At 34.9% G+C, this 20,513-nt stretch overlaps 1 protein-coding gene across 1 annotated transcript in view; it reads right to left on the bottom strand.

Moving 5' to 3' along the window:
• Nucleotides 1-20,513, bottom strand: part of GPR158 (G protein-coupled receptor 158) — a 365,517-nt gene that overhangs the window by 144,899 nt on the left and 200,105 nt on the right. The window contains exon 3 of the mRNA XM_036880927.2: nt 13,061-13,163. Coding sequence (XP_036736822.2) covers nt 13,061-13,163 — 103 coding nt within the window. The remainder of the gene's footprint in view (nt 1-13,060; nt 13,164-20,513) is intronic.

The following is a 20,513-nucleotide window of genomic DNA, read 5'->3' as shown; positions in this document are numbered from 1 at the left end:
GGGTGGGAGAAAGGGGAAGGCTGTACAACACAGAGAAGACAAGTAGTGATTCTACAACATTTTGCTACGCTGATGGACAGTGAATGTAAAGGGGTATAAGGGGGGACCTGGTATAGGGGTGAGCCTAGTAAACAAAGTATTCATCATATAAGTGTAGATTAATGATAAAATAAAAAATAAAAAAAAGCAGTTCCTGTGTGGTGACCTCCAATGAGTTCTACACAATGATATAAAGGGCATCTAAAAGTGTAGGGAAAGGGTCTGTTTGTGTTTATACAGAGGATCAAAGCCTAATTTGGCTACCCCAAAAATGAACTAAGATACGATATGAAAAAGAATTTCCAACATCAGCACTCTCGGGAAGACTCATGCCAGAAGATGATCATCAAAAAACCCCAACAAAGATCCACGCACTGCTACAGCTGTAGATGCACTCATCCCACCAGTTCCTGGACTTACCATGGGAATGAAGAAGGAGATATCTAAGCTGGCCTGTGCATACAGTAAAACAACAAATTTGACTGGATCTATACTGTTGGAACTCACCCAAGAATTAGGAGAAGTGCAAATTGTAGCGCTCCAAACTCTTACAACTACAGACTATTTACTGTTAAAAGAACATATGGGATGTGAACAGTCCCCAGGAATGGGTTGTTAATTTGTCTGAATTCTCTCAGACTGTTCAAGTTCAGTTGGACAATATCCACCATATCATAGATAAGTTTTCACAAATGCCTAAGGTGCATTAATGGTTTTCTTGGTTTCACTGGAGATGGCTGGTAATTACAGGTATGCTTTGGTTACGTAACTGTACTCCTATTATGTTAATGTGTGTGCACAATTTAATTAGTAGCTTAAAACCTATACATGCTGAAGTTACTCTACAAGAGGATATGTCAAAGAAATAATCAATCTTCCCAGGTTTTCTTCTGCCTGCTACTTCTATAGCTTTTCTTCTTCCTTCTTAATTACAACCCTTAAATAGAATTCGTGCCACATATCGAATTTACCAAGTATCATAATTCTTCCAAGTGGTAAAGACAGCTCAAGACAAATGCTGGGCATAGAAGCCACAGGGCATAAATATGCAAAGAAGTAAAAAGCTAACCTTTTCAAACAATAAGGCTTCTCTCTCACTTACCAACTTCACATTTCCCTGTATGGCCCCGGAAGATGACTGGTTAGCCAGGGACAGGTAAGATTCCTCAAGGGAGGAACAACCTAAGACAGGCACAGTCACAGGGGGGCCATCAGGTGAGAAATTGGGGATCAACAGAGGTGAGGCTTAGAACCTCACCCCCCCCTGTTCTGAGAGAAATCTTCTGCATACGTGGATGTTTTATTGCTCTGGTCTAGCTTGGATTAACACATAGTCTACAGGCACACACCTGATCATCTACATTTGCTCTCTTACAACACTAAACTATGTTTTCTACCTTTATCTTGTATCTACCTACCACTTCAGCATTTTATTAAAAATAATAATAATAAAGAGAGAAATGTGGTATCCACATATAAATCAAGTATAAAAATCAAATGAGTATTCATATTTGAACTGACTGTTTATAGTTCATAATGCATGAGCAAAACCAAATGTTTCTGTGATGACTGCCCTTGTACTGCTCACCATGTAACTTATTCAATATGTAAGAATTTGTTCTCCATGTAAGAACTTGTTCGTTATGCTTCAGAAGATTGGAGACTGATGAAAATTAGGCTTGGGGTGGATTAATGATTGTGCATTGAGCATTGACCCCCCTATACAGAATTTTATTGTTGTTAACAACCATTTGATCAATAAATATGAGAGAGGCCCTCATACAAAATATATATATATATATATATATATATATATACACACTTCCAATTGTAAAATAAATAAGTAACTGGGATGTAATGTATAGCATAAGGAATATAGTCAAAATATTGTAACAACTTGGTATGGTGATAGCTGGTACCTAGACTTATCATGTATATAAATGTTGAATCACTGTGTTGTACACCTGCAGCTAATGTAATACTGTGTGTCAACTACCCTTCAATAAAAAATAATTATCTAAAAAAAAATGGCAAAAAATGGTTTCTCTTCTCAGATTTTGCCAAATTCAGCAACAATATTTATATTGTCAAAGATCCATAAGACATTCTGCAATATTCTAAACATTTGGGTTTAAGATTAGTTATTTGTTTCCTCTCAAAAAGACATAGCTGAGGAAAAAAAAGAAAAAGGAAAAATTTTCTCCTGCAATGAAAAACAGAGTATCTTCTTTCTGAAAGTTCTGTGGTATTAAATTTATATAATTAACAAAAAATTAGGCTTTCTTCTTTCCTTTTTTTACTAGAAAATCTTATTCTTAAATCAGATGTAGATGTGTTTTGCTTTATAATAACACCTTTCTCCCACTAACCCAATTTTGTTGCTCATAGATCTTTCCTAATTATGGTACCTCCTAGATTGATTTATTTTGCTATTCATGCAAACAAAGGTTCTTTCATAGTGATCACAATGTCCCCAATTCAAGTTTACTAAGGAGACTGAGTTACTTGCTAGATTTGACCTACTGAAGCAGAAAATGGGAAGTAGAATTGCAGGAATACAATAACTCAAACAGTCCTACTGTATAGTCCATTCCACTGGCCAAAGCTGGACTTGCATCTACCCTGCCCATTATTCTCTTCACCAACCTACTATCCAAAGATCCATACCAACACAGAGAACTTTGCATGCGTGATTCACTCTGTCTCTGTTCTCTTTTCTTCCTGATGCTCCATGCCTTGTAACTATCTTATCTGCCTGTATTCTACTATGACTACTACTAGAGTTCCGCAGATCTATGTGCTGTGCCCAAATAAATTGTGGGCTCTGTTAGAAGAAGACAATGCTTTTATCTTTATTTTCCAACCTAGATTAACATTACCAAAGATCCAATATGCCTGGCTACAAAATACAATCATGAGTGCAGGACCTAAAACAGAAAAAGCCCATACAATCCATTATCTATCTTCCTCAGGTAGGACTGAAAAAGTTAACAGGTATTGTCTACTGAAGTAGTTGAAGCTAGATAAAAGGCTGGAAATTGATATAACTCCAAACCATTCTTTATTTCCTGACATAGTTAATATTAAATTATGTTGGTTAGATGAATGCTTCATTATTCATGGATAAAAGGCAATTTGTTGGAAATAAATTATGATCATATTTTATTCTCTGTGTTCAAAAGTATCACACGATCAGCTCACAAATGTTAAATAGTAAAGTGTGATCATTAGAAACTTCTTTAGTAACTGCCTTAACTTTATCTATGATAAAGTTTGACTTTGGTAAACTTGACTTTGATAAATTTGACTGTGATAAACTTTACTTGACATAGTCAAATAACTTTATCTGACTATGAGGTTCTACTAAGGGATGCAAAGTGATAAAATAGAAAGCAAAACTGTAAGTCAGAGACCTGATTTCTAAAGCTCAAAAAAGCTCAAATTAAAGATAGAACATTCTACATTCAGTGTTTCCTGTAGGACAAAAAGGATTACATAATTTTCTACTTCCAAAAATATTTTCTCAATACATGCCAAACTTCTCTATTCAGGACAAGGGAATATATGCAGCTACTAGATATCACACTACTACTAAATAATAATATATAACTCAGTATTTTATGCATACTGTATACTCAGCAAATAATTGCTAATGATGAAGGTGCTCTCCCCAAAGAGTAAGTTAATTGATCTGTTATACAAATGTATAGTTGAAAATAACATTCAACTCAATAAATCTTTCTTCATGCTCTCAAACCATTTATGCTTAAGAATTTATTTAAAATGGTATTTTTCAAGATGCTGGACACAAACTAGAAAAATATGTTAAGAACATAAGTTATTACAGGTGTCTTTGGAACCCATGGGAAAAATCTGTCAGAAATCATCTTGGATGATCATTTGATGTGGAAAATTCATTCTGAGCAACTAAAAAACCCTGCATAAACAGGATTCACTAAAGCTTGAAAACAAAGATGACATTTGGAACTTTCAGATAAAACAAATACTTCCTGAAGACAAATGGCAAATATGAATTGCTCTTAGCTTTGGCAATAGCAGCCTTTCAGTTCATTACATGAGTGACCAAGCTACCCTAAGCAAAAATACAGAGAAGGACATGGGAAGAAGGTTATAGTAACACCACAGGACATCTGAGGAACTAAAACTTTAGCCTGTAAACATGAGCCTGTCAAGACAAATTGTGACCATTTGTGAACTGTATGTTTAACCTATTTGCTTACCTTAATTTTACTATATTGACATCAGAAAAACACAAAATATCTGGACCTTTTTATATAAATATAATTTTAACCTATTTGCTTACCTTAATTTTACTACATTGACATCAGAAAAACATAAAATATCTGGACCTTTCTATATAAATATAATTTTATAGTTACATAAACCAGTAAAATGTAAACTTTGGAATGGGAAAGTAAACCATAGCACATTTGTACTCGATGGAATTCTGTAACTATTACCATTATGTTCAAGAAAACTATGTAAAATATTTAAAGTGAATATAATGACAAATTTCTAGAAAGAGCACATACAGAAATTTATATAAAAACCATAAATTTAAAGAATTAAATGACCAAAAGATTTTCAAATGGTTTTTAAAATTCTACTTTTCTATGCATTCTAAAGTTTCTTCAATGAGTATGCAATATTTTTTATAATAAAAACAACTATTTTAAAACCATGACTCTCTAGATAGCAATGAATAACAAGGTGAATTTTTGTCCCAAATCCCAAATATCTAATTAACCAAACAATGCTACAGTTACTGAAAAATTTTAGACCTCTGAATTAAAATATAATGTTTGGAAGATTAGATTTTTGTAGCTTTCAACTTTGATATAATTTGAACCGTAAAGAAAAGCTGCAAGAATAGTATTAAAATGCCATATAAATGGATAAAAAAAGATGTGGTTTATATACATAATGGAGTATTATTCAGCCATGAGAAAGGAGGATATCCTGCCATTTGTGACAACATGGATGGACACTGAGCATATTATACTGAGATAGGTCAAAGAAAGAGAAGTATTGTATGATATCACTTAAATGTGGAAGTTAAAAAAGCCAAACCTATAAAACACAGTATAAAATGGTAGTTACCAGGGAATGGAGGGTGGGGGAGAAAAACCAATGGTGTTTAACTTCTAATGAATAGTAAATAAGTCATAGAGATCTAATGTATAGTACAATGATATAGATAATGATATTGTATTATAATGATGTTACTGATAAATATTGCTTCAATGTCAATATTACAATATATAAATGTATCAAAGTAACACTATACACCTTAGATTTACAAAATGTAAACATCAAATTTATCAAATAAAAAGACATCCCATATATCCTTTACCAAGATTCACTAATTATTTACACTCTACAATATTTACCTTATTCATATTCTCGATAGATGTTTACAAATTTGTATGTATACTATTTTTTTCTGAATCGATTTGAGAGTAAATTAGAGTTATTATGTCCCTTTACCCACAAACACTCAGTTTGTGTGTTCTAAGAAAAGAGAACTATCATACAAAATCATATTACAAATATCAAAGTTGGGAAATGTAATATTGATCCTATATTTTTTATGAGTAGTTCATATTAAAATTTCATCAGTTCTCATAGTAATGTTCTTCATAGCTATTTTTATCCATCCAGGATGAAATTCAGGATTATGCATTGCATTTAGATGCCATGTCTCTACTCTGATCTGAAACATGATTAAGACAATAGAGTACTTTTTCTAGTCTCCCAAAAAACTTTTCTGATAAAGTTTGTGAGTTTTGTTAAGATTTTTATTCTACAAACTATGAATTAGCAAATTTAAAAAATTGTACCACACAGCAAACAGAGCTATTGAGAAATAACATCTATTAAATGCATATAATAAATATTAAACATAAATAAAATATTAAATTGTGTATATTACTATCAGCTACATTATTTTACATTGAAAAATAAAGTAAAATATTTTACTCTCCATCATTAAATTAGAAAATGGAGAGGTTTCTTAGTGAATCCTTTATTTTTATGTTCTTTTAAATGTTGTACTACTTATTGGTATTCTAATAAAATTAGAAGACTTAACCCTACTATCGACTTTCTAAATATTTCACCTCATTTGAGGATTAAAAAATTTTTCTATTGAAATAAGTCAGACAATTCAAAGTAACCAAAAAAATGGAGAAAGACAGTTTTAATTAATTTGCTTCAACATCTAAGCACTTTTGTTAAATCTGACTTTTGGTTAATAGTGTTGTCATTCCTAGCTATCAATACCTGTTCAACAAAAAAGTTCAGCAAAGAGTAAATTGTATTAGTTATAAGTTAAAAGTTGCCCTTATAAATGTTAAGTATTAATGTCTTAAACGTTTTCCTTCAACAAGGTAATAACATCCTTTTCCTTTGAAGGGAACAAATGGAATTAGAAGGTAACATTAGAAAGCATGTAGCAAAATTCTATTTGAATGCTTACTGAGTAAAAAAAAATTGCATGGTGTATATATTGAGAAATGTTACCATCTATCACAAAAACTTAAGTGGCAGTTTCAGTCATTGCTGAGCAAGCACTAAAACTTTTCAGAAATTTTCTTCAAATTATCAGTTTTTTGGTTTTCTGAACTGAAGATTTAATTAATGAAAAATTGAAGGGATATTTCTCTCCTGCTCCTTTTTCTTTCCTCCTGTTCCTTTTTTAAAAAGAATAAAAATATACATTTTCTTAATCTCTTAGATTGATATTTCCTTGGAATAAACTTTGAAAGTATCAAACTGGTATTATCAAAATGTACCCACATTTTTAGGACTTGTGGAACATATAATCAAAATGTACCTCAGAAAGTTTTCTTCCTGTGTTTATGAAAGAAAAATACTGCTCCTGATTTAGAAAAGAATGAATTGAAGAGGGGAGGGGGTACTGAAACAGAAGTTATATACTTCAGTTCCTCTTAGAATAAGCCTTTTGTAGAAAAATCACTACAGTATAAGAGTTTTGCTGATTAAGATTCTTAAGTACCAGTAGTATAAAATTGTGTTTTCACAGGAGCAAAAACATAACATTTGCACATTTGAATATCAAATTGAAATCATTGTCTACACTTGAAGGCCAGTTAGATCTTAAAGTTCTTACACATGACCTAATTTACTAATACTGGACAGTGGGTTGTATTGCTCAAGACTGCCTTTATTTGTTGTGTGTGCATACAGTAATATATTCTGAGAAGATGGGGGTCTCTCCTGGAAGCTTAGAAACCTCATTTTTTTCCTCAATTTTCTTCCCCCAGTGCCTAAAACAATGTCTGGCACATAGTCAGCAGCAGTAATCTTCTTTTGACAGATGGATTTTCCAGATATACAAATCAATTAACAAACCAATCAGAGGTCCTTTCTTGGAGGTGTGGCCCTCAGTGATAGGAACTGGTTCTGGCGGAGGATGAGATAATTGGACAAAGGCAAGACCAGCCCATGTACCAGTATGTCATGACCCCCTCCTCTTTCCTTCCTACAGGCATGGGAGAAAAAGATGAGTCACAGACAATGAACATAATTCAGTTGGCAGTAACAGAGAGTCAAGTCAGACACTGAAAGTTCAGTATTAGCTTTCGGTACAAATAACACTCATCTGAAATTGTTATTAGGGTAAACATCTCCTTCCTTTCTGTACACATTATTTGCTTTTTCATTAGAACTGGAAGGAACATATTCATTAATCAATGTGTGGTGTTAAAATGGTGTAATGAGCTAACCGTGGGAGAATCTATTTGTTATTTCATTGGTTTAGGATGATGAAGTAATCTGACTCCAGTCTTAAGCTGGATAAAATCACACCCAAAAGCTAAGTGAAAAAAAGTACAGGCACATGAGTAGCTCCAGCACATTTAGAGGTCTGTGTGTATTTGGTTCGATATTTATAGTACCCACAAGGAGAGAAGAGTTAGACTGCTATCTGAGAAGATTCTTGTTGTTAAGACATGAATGCACATATGCATATCTTGAAATGAGGATTAGCTAACATACTTTCATATATGTTTATCATGAAGAGCTGGCTATGAAAATAAGTTCAAAATGAATCCCAGTGCAAAAAATTTAAAGGAATCTATACTCCCTTTCCATGAATATAGTCAGAATTCAGTCTTTCCCTGGATTTTTATATGCATAACCATAAATCTTATATTCACTTTTCGATTGTCTCCTAGATTTTTATTTCTTAAAAGTGACTTTAGTGGTATTTCTCTTTGGACAAAAATACCAACAAAGGTAGATCTTGGAAAGATCCTGATATAAATGGTAAAGTTGTTAAACACAAATAGACTTTTTTGCCCTCTGACAATTTTTCATTCAACCCCCAGCAACACCCAATACATAAATACTGTAAATAGGACTAAATTCCTGTTATTCACCTTAAGATAGTGATTACCATCATGTTGGTGTATCATGGGCTCTCTCATTCATTCCTCACAGCTACCAAGGGGATAGATCTCACTATTCCTGCTCTATGAATATGGGAAGAAAGTCTCAGAATGTATGAGAAACTTGCCCAAGTCTCCTGCTAATGAGTGGAGACCAGATGCAAACCCAGGTATGTCTGACTCAAAAGCAAGCCTAATTAAGAGAGCCCACCAGATTATAAATCATTCCAAGTTAATTTTTTGGAACTGTGAATAAGTGCTTTAGGAAAAGCACTACGGTCTACTGTGAATACTAGGATGAACATTGGGTGGGAAACAAGCTAACTGAGTGCACTGCTTTTCTATTAGTGCTAGGGTAGACATGGGCTCTAGGACAAAATCAGTGTCTTAAACAAAGTTTTATTACATCTTATATGAAATATGGTTACATACACTCTTTTGTCTGTATGTGCTCACAAGTCCGACATGGGTCTCACTGGGCTAAAAATTAAGGTCTCAGCAAGGCTGTATTTTTTTCTAGAAAACCTAGAGGAGACTTTATTTCCTTGCCTCCTCCAGCTTCCTGATGCCACCTACATTCCTTGGCTGATGGACTCTTCCCTCCATTTTCAAAGCCAGCAGGGTAGCATTTCTGTGGCCCTTCTTGTGTCCTCACTTCTATCTCTTACCACAGCCAGTAGATTATCTGCTTTTCAGGACTGACTAGATAGGGCCCACATGGATAATATAGGATAACCTCTCCATTTCAAGGTCATGATTTAATCACATCTGCAAAGTCCCTTTTTGTCATGTGAGGTAATAACACATTCACCATTTGTAAAAACTGGGCCATGCACATTTTTATGGGGGTTAGGAGGCATCATTCTACCTACCACATTGAGCCGATGTCTAAATGATTGATAGTCAGATTTTCCTGCCAGAGGTTTTTAATATTTGGGGGAAGACAATTGTTAAGAAAAGTGAATCTCTAATTAGAAGTCTAATAAAGTAAAACAATATAAATAAGTAGAAATGTAAGAAAAACCTATTGAAGTAAAATTTCAGCTAGTAAAAGTGAAAGAAGATTTTTAGAAGACTAAATGTTGTCTCAGAGCAGAATCCATTTGAAGAACAAACTAAACTGAAAAAATCTGGGGCTTGGAAATATGTACCTCTGCTGAGAAGTGGAACAGATCCTAAAGGAATGAAAATGGGGAAAATATGTGAGGAGAGGGGAAGATAAACAGAAAGAACACAAGCTCCCAAATAGTAATCACAAAAATAAAAATATTTTTGAGCATTTAATATGTGCTAACTACTCTGACAGGACCTTTATATTTAGTACCTCATTTAATCATTATAAAGATTCTATGAAGTGGGTGACATTATCCCAATTTTACCTATGACATGAATGAAGGTTAGGGAAGCTCAATAATACAGCATAGTGCAATTAAGTAGGAGAGCCAGGATTCAAACTCAAGTTAGACTTATTCCAAAGATCATGCTCTTAAAGACTGTGTTAAACTATGGTAGAAATTCAGCTCTGGAAGAAATATGGCAACCAGGCAAGTCCAACACGGCATAGAGTGTGTCCCAATAGTTGAAAAGAACATAGTCAGAGACAAACCAGGTAAGTGCAATAGTCAAACCAAGAAGATTGGCAGCACTAGGAACTCATCCATCTGCCAGACACATTTAGTGACTGGACTCATCCATCCTGACACATAGGACTGATGGAGGAAGACATGAATGCTGAACACTAGGCAAAGGAATGGTGCAAAACCAAAAGCATAAGACATTAGATGGAAAATTTTGCTACTACAACTGGAGTGAAACTGAGTAGGACTAAGTTTCTACAAAACACCAAAGTGAACCAGACCACAAAGCTGAAGTCAGATCAATAGCAAAAGTGATGATGCTGATGATGAGAACATGATGTTCAAGCTCTTCTGATCTGTTCCAAGTATAGGATTGACGCTAGAGACTGGTACTGATCTTCATCGGCAGAGAGCCAAGTTATCTCCAGCTCCCCGACTATGAAAAAAGAGGAGAGATACACTTATACCAGACATAGGTTAGTCTTGCTAAACAATTTACTTAGGACTCAGCATCCCTACACTGTACCTGCTTTCCAAAAGCTTCCCTTTCTTTTCTTCTGAGACATCTCTTTACTATCTCTACTTTTCTTTTTGTCTTTTTTCCCCCCACTATCAATAAATAGCACCAGAATTGGTGAAGCAGGGATTGTCATTTTTAGGTATAGGTCATTTGTAAGTTGAGTTTATCTGGAAGTGTATATGAGGAAGAGAAAAAAGGTTTCACTTTAGACAGAATTCACACTAAGAGAGATGGGTTTGAGAAAGATGAGCTTGTAATAAGCTTGTATTCCATCAACCTGGAGGTGAACAACCTGGATTTGAAGAGACAGGTATACATCAGCACTTGGTTGTTCTGAAATCCTGCTACTATCCAGATGTCAAATCCTATCAGTTCACATCAGACTGCCAACTTCGAAAGAGATGCCAGGAACACAGTCTCTGGGCTGTCAGCACAGTTTTAAATCTTGCCATTTGAACACAGCCTTGCTGGTCTTTACAAGCCTTTTGTTTACTGTGGGCCTTGGTCTAAATAAAGATTTTAAATCATTTCATATTTTAATGAAGAGTTTTAACCGTCACACTTACGTTTTCTCTAAGATATCACCACCACGTATTAGCTCCTCTCTCCAAATGGGGTACAAGACTGTACTAATTTCCTCCTTTTGCCTCTAACTCCCAACAAGTGTTTCTACTGCTCTACTCAACGCAGCACTGCGTCGGGGCACATTTGCTGTCCCATCATCAGATCCACATAGAATCCATTCTTCAAAAGTTCTAGTTTAAAGAAATCAGTAATCCTAAAATAAAATATGTGAGACAAAATGCTAACGACCAGTGGTCTTAAGAATGATCTCTTTATATATATCCATGATGTTTGTTTATATATGCGTATGTATGCATTTGTTTATTTATTCACATATTTAACTACATCTTATTATATGCAATGTACTAAGCTGGCATTTTTATGTATGATGCCTCATTTTTTGATCTTCAATGCCTTTTTACACTTGGCCCCAGAGTTTATTTCATAGATGCCTCCTCAAGAAGCTGTGAAAACAACTTCCCATATGAATTGCTTGGACACTAGGATTAAAAGACTTAATATATTAAAACACAGAGATATGTAGTAAAAATTCTAGTGATAAAGCAAAAATCAAAAAATGACTGGACAGTCCTTGGAGATGATGCTGGTGAGTTCAGGTCATTGCATGGAAAAGATTGAGTAATGCTGGGTTTTCATGCAAACTGACAAGGCCATCAGAAAAGATATTTTTGGTGAAAGAGTGCTTTATTGACTTCAAATTATAACATGCAGTCAGCTTTCTGTTCTGTCTTTGAGGAAGGAGAGTTCTGGCTAAGTATGTGCGAAGGTCAAAGCTGAATCACAGCTATTCCCAAATATAGATTCTTTTTGAGAACAGTGGCCTCTTTCCCATGGCTGCAGTATTTACGGCATGGGAGTTAGACTTCTGCAAAGAGCAGGCTTTTTCTTAGGGAAAGTAGGTCCAGTGAGAAACACTGGCTTTTAAAATGAGGAAGAAAGTAGGAGTGTGTAAATTAAATAAAGATAAGTTGTTAAAGGTTAACTAGTTCCTCCTGGTGGTGTTATAAGCAAATGGCATAGTCATTCTCTCGATATAAAATATTTAAATGTTTTATTTCAGTCACATAGTGGAAGCTGAGAACAAATGTGGGTAAACCAGATACAAAATACCTTCACAGAACATAAGCTAAAACCTTTTTGCTTAATCCTTCAGTATTGAATCATATGTTTGGACCATAAATGTGAAGAATGCCAAAGTAGCTCTGGTATTGACATAGTTTGGTGTACACACACACACACACACACACTCTCTCTCTCTCTCTCTCTCTCTCACACACACACACACACGCAAACACACATACACATAAGGAAAAGCATCATACCCATGCTGAAAATATGCTGTCATCATTGCTATTGTATTAGTTTTCTATTGTTGTATAGTAAATTACCGGGAACTGGAAATTTAGGGCTTAAAATACCTGTTTATTACCTCCCAGTTTCTGCTGATCAGAAGTCTGGGCACAGTGTAACTGGGTTCTCTCTCCAGGGTCTCACTAGACTGAGGTGAGATTCGCATGTGGAGCTCAGGGTCTTTTTCCAAGTTTATTCAAGCTGTTGGAAGAATTTGGCTTCTTGCAGTTGTGGAACTGATGTCCATGTTTTCCTGCTTGCTGCTGGTGGGCTGTGCTCTCAGCTCTTAGAGGACACTCTAAGGTCTTAGCCACGTGGCCCTCTAATGACAAGGTAGCAACTGCTCTCAATGAGTGGAATCCCAGTTGATCTTACCAAGCAACTACAGTATTTTTAGACTTTAAGGATGTTTTGAAAGCTAAAATATACCTAAAGTGAACAATCCAGTGGGGATTTAACTAAATAACTGCAACAAGGCTAAAAAGAAAATCTGAAAATTAATAATGGTAGATATTATGTGTATTCATATATATGCACAAGAAGCAAAGGACACTTACTCTGAAAGGTGTTCACTGAGAAGACTCGAGGATGATAGAATCCTGCTTTGCAAATACACTGATAGGCTCCAAGCACGAATCCCAGGCCTTTAATTGGCATACACTATGAGAAAGAAAAGACAGCAGTATAGTTGATCATAGTTTATATCACAGTATAAAGACCTATAGATATCTATCACTGCAAATGGTAACAGAGTATCACATTTTCCAGAAGTAAAATATCTCTTTTTTAAACGTTTATTTTAGATTTGTTTGCCAACACACTTGTTTTAGAAGCAGCAAATTGAGTTTCCTTCTAAACATATGCCATTACAGCTGCAGTTGCCACCCATCTTTAACTCATTCGGTTGCCACAGGGAGTATCTTTTGGACATAGTTTTTGTTTTTCATGCTTCAAATAGCAATCTTATTGCTTTAAGAAATATTTCCAAAGACTTTTAAAAGGAATTTCATGCTAAGTATTTCTATCAAAGCAAAGGCAAGTAGGTAGGTAGGTAGACAGAGAGATATGTAGGACTTGAGATGTGAAAACTGCTTTTATGAGTTAAATATTCATCAGATTTCATCCTTGGAACAAAATTAACAGATTGATAAAGTAACGAAAGAGGTGAACTTTAAAATGCAAATTTAGAAGAGAAAGGAAAGATCAAATAACAATCCCAAGTACTCTATACCCAAACTCAATTTTATAGATAAATATTCTACATGTACATAAAGAAAGAGAAACAATGATCAGCTTTCCAAATATGTGACACCAGTAGATAAAATCTCCCCAAAGCTTAATCTTGGCTTTTTTCAAGAATATCCCTTAATCCTCCCAAAATTCAGTTTACCATACTCATTTCTGGTACATTCAATTACCTAAACATGGAATATGTTCTATTAAAGTACAAACAGTACATCAGTCAGTAAAACGGGTGTTTCAAGAATGTGATCAACACTGAAAATTCCTTTCTGATAACTGCTCTACCAAGATCCCAATACTTTCCCTTTTCACCATTATAATTGATTAAAGAGTCTAAAATCCACTGGATTTAAAAGATATAAAAGTTCCTTCTGATACAGAGGCCCTTGAAAGAAAATTCTAAATAATTTAAATAATAATTCCAAAATTTAAGCTTTAATGATTAACATCAAGATCAGTGTTACATATCATGAAAACTCCAGCAAATAGAAAAGTATTTATATATAAGGGTAGAAGGAGCTAATTAATGTATGCTCTAAATTCACGGAAATTTAGCAAGATCTTTGAAAAAGTTTTATAGAAGAGCTTCATTAATATTTTTTCATTAATAGCCCTCTTTTTTCACCCAGTACACACAGATATACAATTACAACTTTCAATTGAAAACACAGTTCTTGATCCAGAGCAAAATGTAAGAGCAGAAAAGTACAAATCAAATTCAACTGAGTTAGCAAGTATTTCTGAAATAACTATTGTGTTCCTAGAGAATTTCTACAGAACCTAATTGAAATAACATATACTGTTTATAAAGATCCACCAATATTGATAGGTCAGATCATATTTCTGAACTGTATAAACAAAAAGGCAATTATAACATTTACTTTGGAGAAGCACTAGTATAGAAAGAGCATATTACTACCTGTGTTCAGGCAGAATATAGAGATCTGAATTCTGACTTTCTCACTTGTTAGCTATGTGAATTTGGGCTATTCTCTTCTCTGAGACTATGTTTTTAATTTGTGAGAACAATCATTCAGTCAGATTTAGATACAGTTTGAAGAAGGCAGAACCACCAACATATCCTAATAGGTTAAATATGAGGTAAGAGGAAGAAAAGAATAAAGGATGACTTCAAGTTTGCGGGCCTGAGTAACCCTGTGAATGGAGTTGCTGTAGGTGGCTGGGAAGGCTGCAGGTGGAGCAGATTTTGGGGGAAAAGCAGAAGTCATTTAAGTGCAAGTGTCTATTTGAAACTTAATTCTAGACATCAAATAGGCAATCTGATAAAGTAGTATGTTGTTTAGGAGAGATGCTGGCTGTATAATTTGGGATTTATTTGCATAAAGGTCATAAATAAAGCTATAAAACCAGATAAGACTAGATCATTACGGGAGTGCCTATAGGCAATGAAGGAATTAGGTACAAACTGGACACTCTAGTGCTAAGAGGTGAGGCAGAAAGAAGGAAAGAAAGGATACTGACAAGAGTAATTCAGTGTGGTATCATCTTCTCATTATCTAGACTGTGATACTATGAGCATAACTTGGAATTTCTTGTGAATTACATTTATTAAACATGCAGCAAAAAAAAATCATCCAGGTATTCTAAGTCTTAGATACTAATAATACTATTAATAATTTAAAGTATACTTCAAATGTACTACCTCACTGGAACTTGGAGGTTAATACTAGTCATTAAAACAGCAGTAATTCCTGATAATATGACTCAGCACTGCAACAGTGCTTAGCCAAGAATCTTAAGTGTTTAAGGCACATCTGGAAGTTCAATGGACAAGAATATCTCTTTACTGTAAGTTAGCTCTAAAGCTGAAAGAAAAGTGAAGGCTGAAAAACATCCAGCTCATTAGATAAATATCACCAAATATAAAGTTCCCTTGAACTTAAAAATTAAAAATGCTTCCTAATTTTATTATGGGGAACACAGCAAAATGAATTATTAGTCATCTCAAACTCTTTGCTCTATTCTTAAATTATCTTCTATTCTCAAAGGAAAGAAAAAACATGCAGTCAGTTAAATTCAATAAAAAAAATATCATCTTGCTGTCCTCTAAGACTGTGGCACCTGTACGGGACCTACCATGCTGTTGTTCCTCTTGGAATATACAAGTTAGCCTGGTTTACTTTTATATTGATTGTAAATCTGCACTCATCACCATACGTTCTCACTCTATCCACCATGACCATTCCATACCTACTCGAACTCTGCCACCTCCCAACCAAGCTTACACATTTTCAGGACTAGACAATTAGTTCAGGAGCCAAGCTAGCTTTTAAAAATCTACATCACCATGGTAACTCTTCAACTGATGTTTCCTGTGTTTGCACAGAGAAGCTGCTTTTCCTAATTTTTCTCCTTAGGGAGAAAATTAAGGATTTAGAATTTAAAATAGATCCTCACTTAATAAAGGAGAAAATCTTCAGAATTTTATTCTAATTTAACATTCATTTAAAATATCAATTGTAGATATTCAAGATGTTCATTTTGGATGTTCGAGTCTAAACCTTTCTACTTCATCTTTGTAGAAGTCCAAGATGGTAGAAATGGAAAAAGCAGCATTTCCTCCATGAGGGTAGCTCTTCCAAGATAGCCTTTGGTAAACACTGAGCTTCTCATGTCAAGACATATAGTACCACCATGATTGAGGTAGCTGTTCACAAAGATTGGATGCCCTTTTGGATGAATCTAAAATGCCCATGCACATCAAGCCACCAGCAGAGATTTACTAAGGAGAGCTCTTGAGAAATCCACGATCAAAGTTAGGCTTCTAGGAGTAAGCCAAATCTGGATGGGAAGAGATAGCAGTCAAGAGCTTCAAGCAACAAAGGTTGATTCCCAAAAACATACGGACTTTATACTTCTGAGTCATGAAGAAATAAAAATTCTGAACAGACTTAGAGCTAGTAAAGAGACTGAATCAGTAATAAAAAATTTCCCAACAGAGTAAAACCTAGAACCAGATAGTCTCATTGTACAATTCTACCAAACATTTACAGAATTAACACTGGTATTCTTCAGACTCTTCTGAAATATTGAAGTGAAACACTTCCTCATTTTATGAGGCCTTGATAACTTGATATCAAGGTCAGACAAAGATAATACAGGAGAACAAAACTATAGACCACTATTCCTGATTAATATCGATGTGAAAATTTTCAACAAAATGCAAACACATTATTGGCATGACATAAAATTCATCTCAACTCTTGGTAAACATAACTGCAGAACAAAACGGGGCCAGCTCGACAGTCATGAGCATTTCGTATGGATGAACTATAGCAATTTAGCTGTCGGTCCCTCCCTGCTTCTGACCCGCAGATAAGGGAGGAGACACAATGAGATATCAAAGATCCGAAAGGACCAGCCAGGGGCCTCAAGGCTTAACAACTCAAGAGTGGTGGTGCTGAGAGGGCAGCCTTCGTATTTACTGAGCAAACAAATGTTAACAACAATAGAATTCTAGAATTCTGTAGGGGGGAAGTAATACACAATCATTAACTAACTATAATCTGCGGCAGTCTCCAGTCTCCTGGGGCAACGTCTTACATGGTATTGAAACAATAGCAAGGGCAATTAGGTCACAGAAACTGTTTTGGTCTTGTTTGTTCTGTTCTTGATCACGTATCAGGAATTACAGGAAAAATAATCAAGTCAAATATGATTATACATTTGATTTCTATACTTGATTTATATATTAATCCCACATTAGCAATGGCTAAAAATGAAGGCTAAAATTAGATATATACCAGTGAAGTCTTATTTGATATTTAATGGAAACAATGCTTGTGCCTAAGAATAACATTTACATATAATTCTGAAGAAAATTAATTTGGATTGAAAGGAGAAAGCAAAAAAAAAAGCAAATACAATTAAACTGATATAACTCAAAATCTTCTAGAAATGGACCTTTAGATACATTTCTTTCTTTCTTTTTTTTACTTAGTTTTGGAATCTTCCTAAAGTATAAAATACTTTCTGGCTGCTCAGAACTAATTAGAATTTGACATTTTCTTCATGAGTCAGAATCGTAACTTTGAAGTAGGTCCCGAACTGTGTTGAAATACATTAATACCTCTGGAGCTGTTGAAAGTTTATGGCTATTTTCTCATACATGAAACCACCTAGAATGTTATACTTTGTGAGTTCTTATGCTTAGTCCTTTGTTTTTTTTCCCTCTTTATGTTGAGCTGCCAGTTGTCATATTTATAAAATATGGACTTAGAAGTATCTTTTCCCTTCTCTATTATGATTTCAATTGCCTACATATATGGAAATTAGATCATGAAGCATGAAAAGCAAGAATCTGAGATAATAAACAACAAAGTAGGAATAAATAAGATAATAAATAGTATATTTACTGAGTTTTACTATATGCCAAGCACTGTTCTAATTGCTGCACAAGTATTAATTTAATATGCATTTAATCCTGTATCAATTCTATTATCTTCATTTTCAAGGTGAGCAAATTGAGGCACAGACTGCTAAAGCAACTTGCAGAAAGCCATTCAGCTAGTAACTGAAAGGAACTAGATTCAGCCCCAGGAGGTTGGCTCCAGAGTAATGACTTCTTGTTACAAAGAATTTAGGCACATAGTATTCCATAAATAGGAGCAGATGCTACCACCAGCTCACTTTGGAATCTATCTTGATGGTTCCAAGACCTTTTATTTTCTATTTTCTTGGTTTTGGGAAATATTCCAAAGTTGCTGGATCATTAAGCTTCAAATGAGTGAAGGTTATTAATTTTAAAATGTAGATATGAAATATATTTTAAGACATGAAGTTAATTCCTATCCCTGTCACAAATTCTGAAAATAGGCCTGTCCCCTCCCAAGGCAGAGTTCCTTAGCTCAGGTCTTAGACAGTGTATCTTCATTTCAGGTCATGCAAATGGAGAACCTTCCTATGCGTTCCTGAAAACAGATGCCTCTGTGGGTCTAAGAAGAATCAGGAGGCCAGTTCACAGATGCTTAGTCCCAAATTAAACTCCACTAGCGCAGCAGTGGGAACCAAGGACCTCATGGCAGGCGGGGTTGTCACTTCTTTCTCTTTGGTGAGAAAACATGGCTCTGCTCTGCTTTGACAGAAGACTACCTAATTCCAGGAAGGGTTTCCTGCTGTATTAAAAAATGCTGAATTTGTTCATTTGGAAGTGGGTTTGCAGGGACTTGGTACTAAGGTTAATTATACTAACATCCAGGCTCCTCTCCACAACTATTTGCAAGTTTATTAAAACAATAGGAAAACACTCCAACAGAGGAAATCTAAAAGGCCTCCGGGCAATGGTAGAGTGCACATAACCCACATATTTCATCAAACAATCTTCCAGGAAAACAAGAACTCATGAATAACAAATAATGCAGTATTTCACCAGGGAGAAAAAGAACTATGTTTTTGTCTCTATTTTTCATTAGGTGCCAGAAACTGGTTTAAAAAGCATGATGGACTGGGGCAGGGTTGGGGGGAGAACGCGGGGATGTTTACTTTTATGAAATAGTTGAAATAGAAAAAGAAACTTTTTTCTATTATTAATTTTTGAAATGTTCTTTTATATTCAGTGGAGCTAATTCTCATGAAACAGGAGTAAAGGATGGCAGCAGAGCATCTGGGGCAGACATGTTACAAGTATACTTGCACAGAGCAAGATAACTATGGGGAAATATCAGGTTTCTCTTTCATTCAGTGAGCAAGCCCATTTTTCTAGACTGTCTTACAGAAATAGTCCCAAAGGCTTGATAGACGTAGTTCTTAACATGCTTAACATTTTTAAAAAAGGAAACCCTACCCTCTATTAAAGCACAGACTCACTGTGATGCACACTTGCTCTCCCTTTGACCCCTGCACTTTCTCAGGTCACAGTTCATAAGCACTGGGGACTTCCTTCTCACTCCTGACTTACTCTTGCTTATTGAGCTCTTTTGTATGCTGTTCGCTGCACTAACAAAGGGGAACAAAGTCATGGTCTAGTTCTCAGAAAGCTGACAAACTGAAGCACAAAAGGAAACTCAGAGCTGCTATATCGGTCTCCACCCTGTTCACAGCTAAAAGGCCTCACATAGGTTTGCTTCTGAGTTAACCTTCAAACATTTTTCTAGCAGCAGTTGGCTGTTAGAATACCTCCTGCTGTACTAAAAACAAAAATTAATGAAAGAATATATATAATTTTGATTTTGTAAAATTCAAAAACAACTAAACTCTCATATATCTCTAGCTTTTTTATAAAGTACTGTTAGGGTTAGTATTTTTGTTCTTTGTATTTATGATTGACACAGATTTTTAAATAGCCATAATCAATATGTCCAAGGAATGAGAAGTTAATAATATAGAGTTTCCCCAGAGAACTGGAATCTTTTTTTTTAGAAAAAGAATGAAATAGATATTTTGGACCTAACAGAATAAAGATTGGACACCAGAGAAGAAACAATGAATGACCTAGATAACAGATTCGAAGAAAATATTGAGTTCAAGGCTTGTAAAATAAATTGAATGGAAATACAGAAAAGAGCACAAAGGACTTTTGGGTCATAGAAAAGGGATCTAATATACAGATATTTGGAGTCACATAAAGGGAGAAGACAGAAGTAATACTACATGGAAGATACTTGGCTGCCAAGTCAAGAAGTACTATATACTCCAAAGTGGATAAACACACTTCAGAGTCTAACTAGAAAACCTAACACACACACAAATCTTAAAATGGCCAGAGGGAAAACAAGATCATACCTACAAATGAATAGCAACAAGTCTGCA

Source organism: Manis pentadactyla, chromosome 3 (assembly GCF_030020395.1).
Source record: "Manis pentadactyla isolate mManPen7 chromosome 3, mManPen7.hap1, whole genome shotgun sequence".
Taxonomy (NCBI): domain Eukaryota; kingdom Metazoa; phylum Chordata; class Mammalia; order Pholidota; family Manidae; genus Manis; species Manis pentadactyla.
This window is presented reverse-complemented; position numbering and strand designations above follow the sequence as displayed.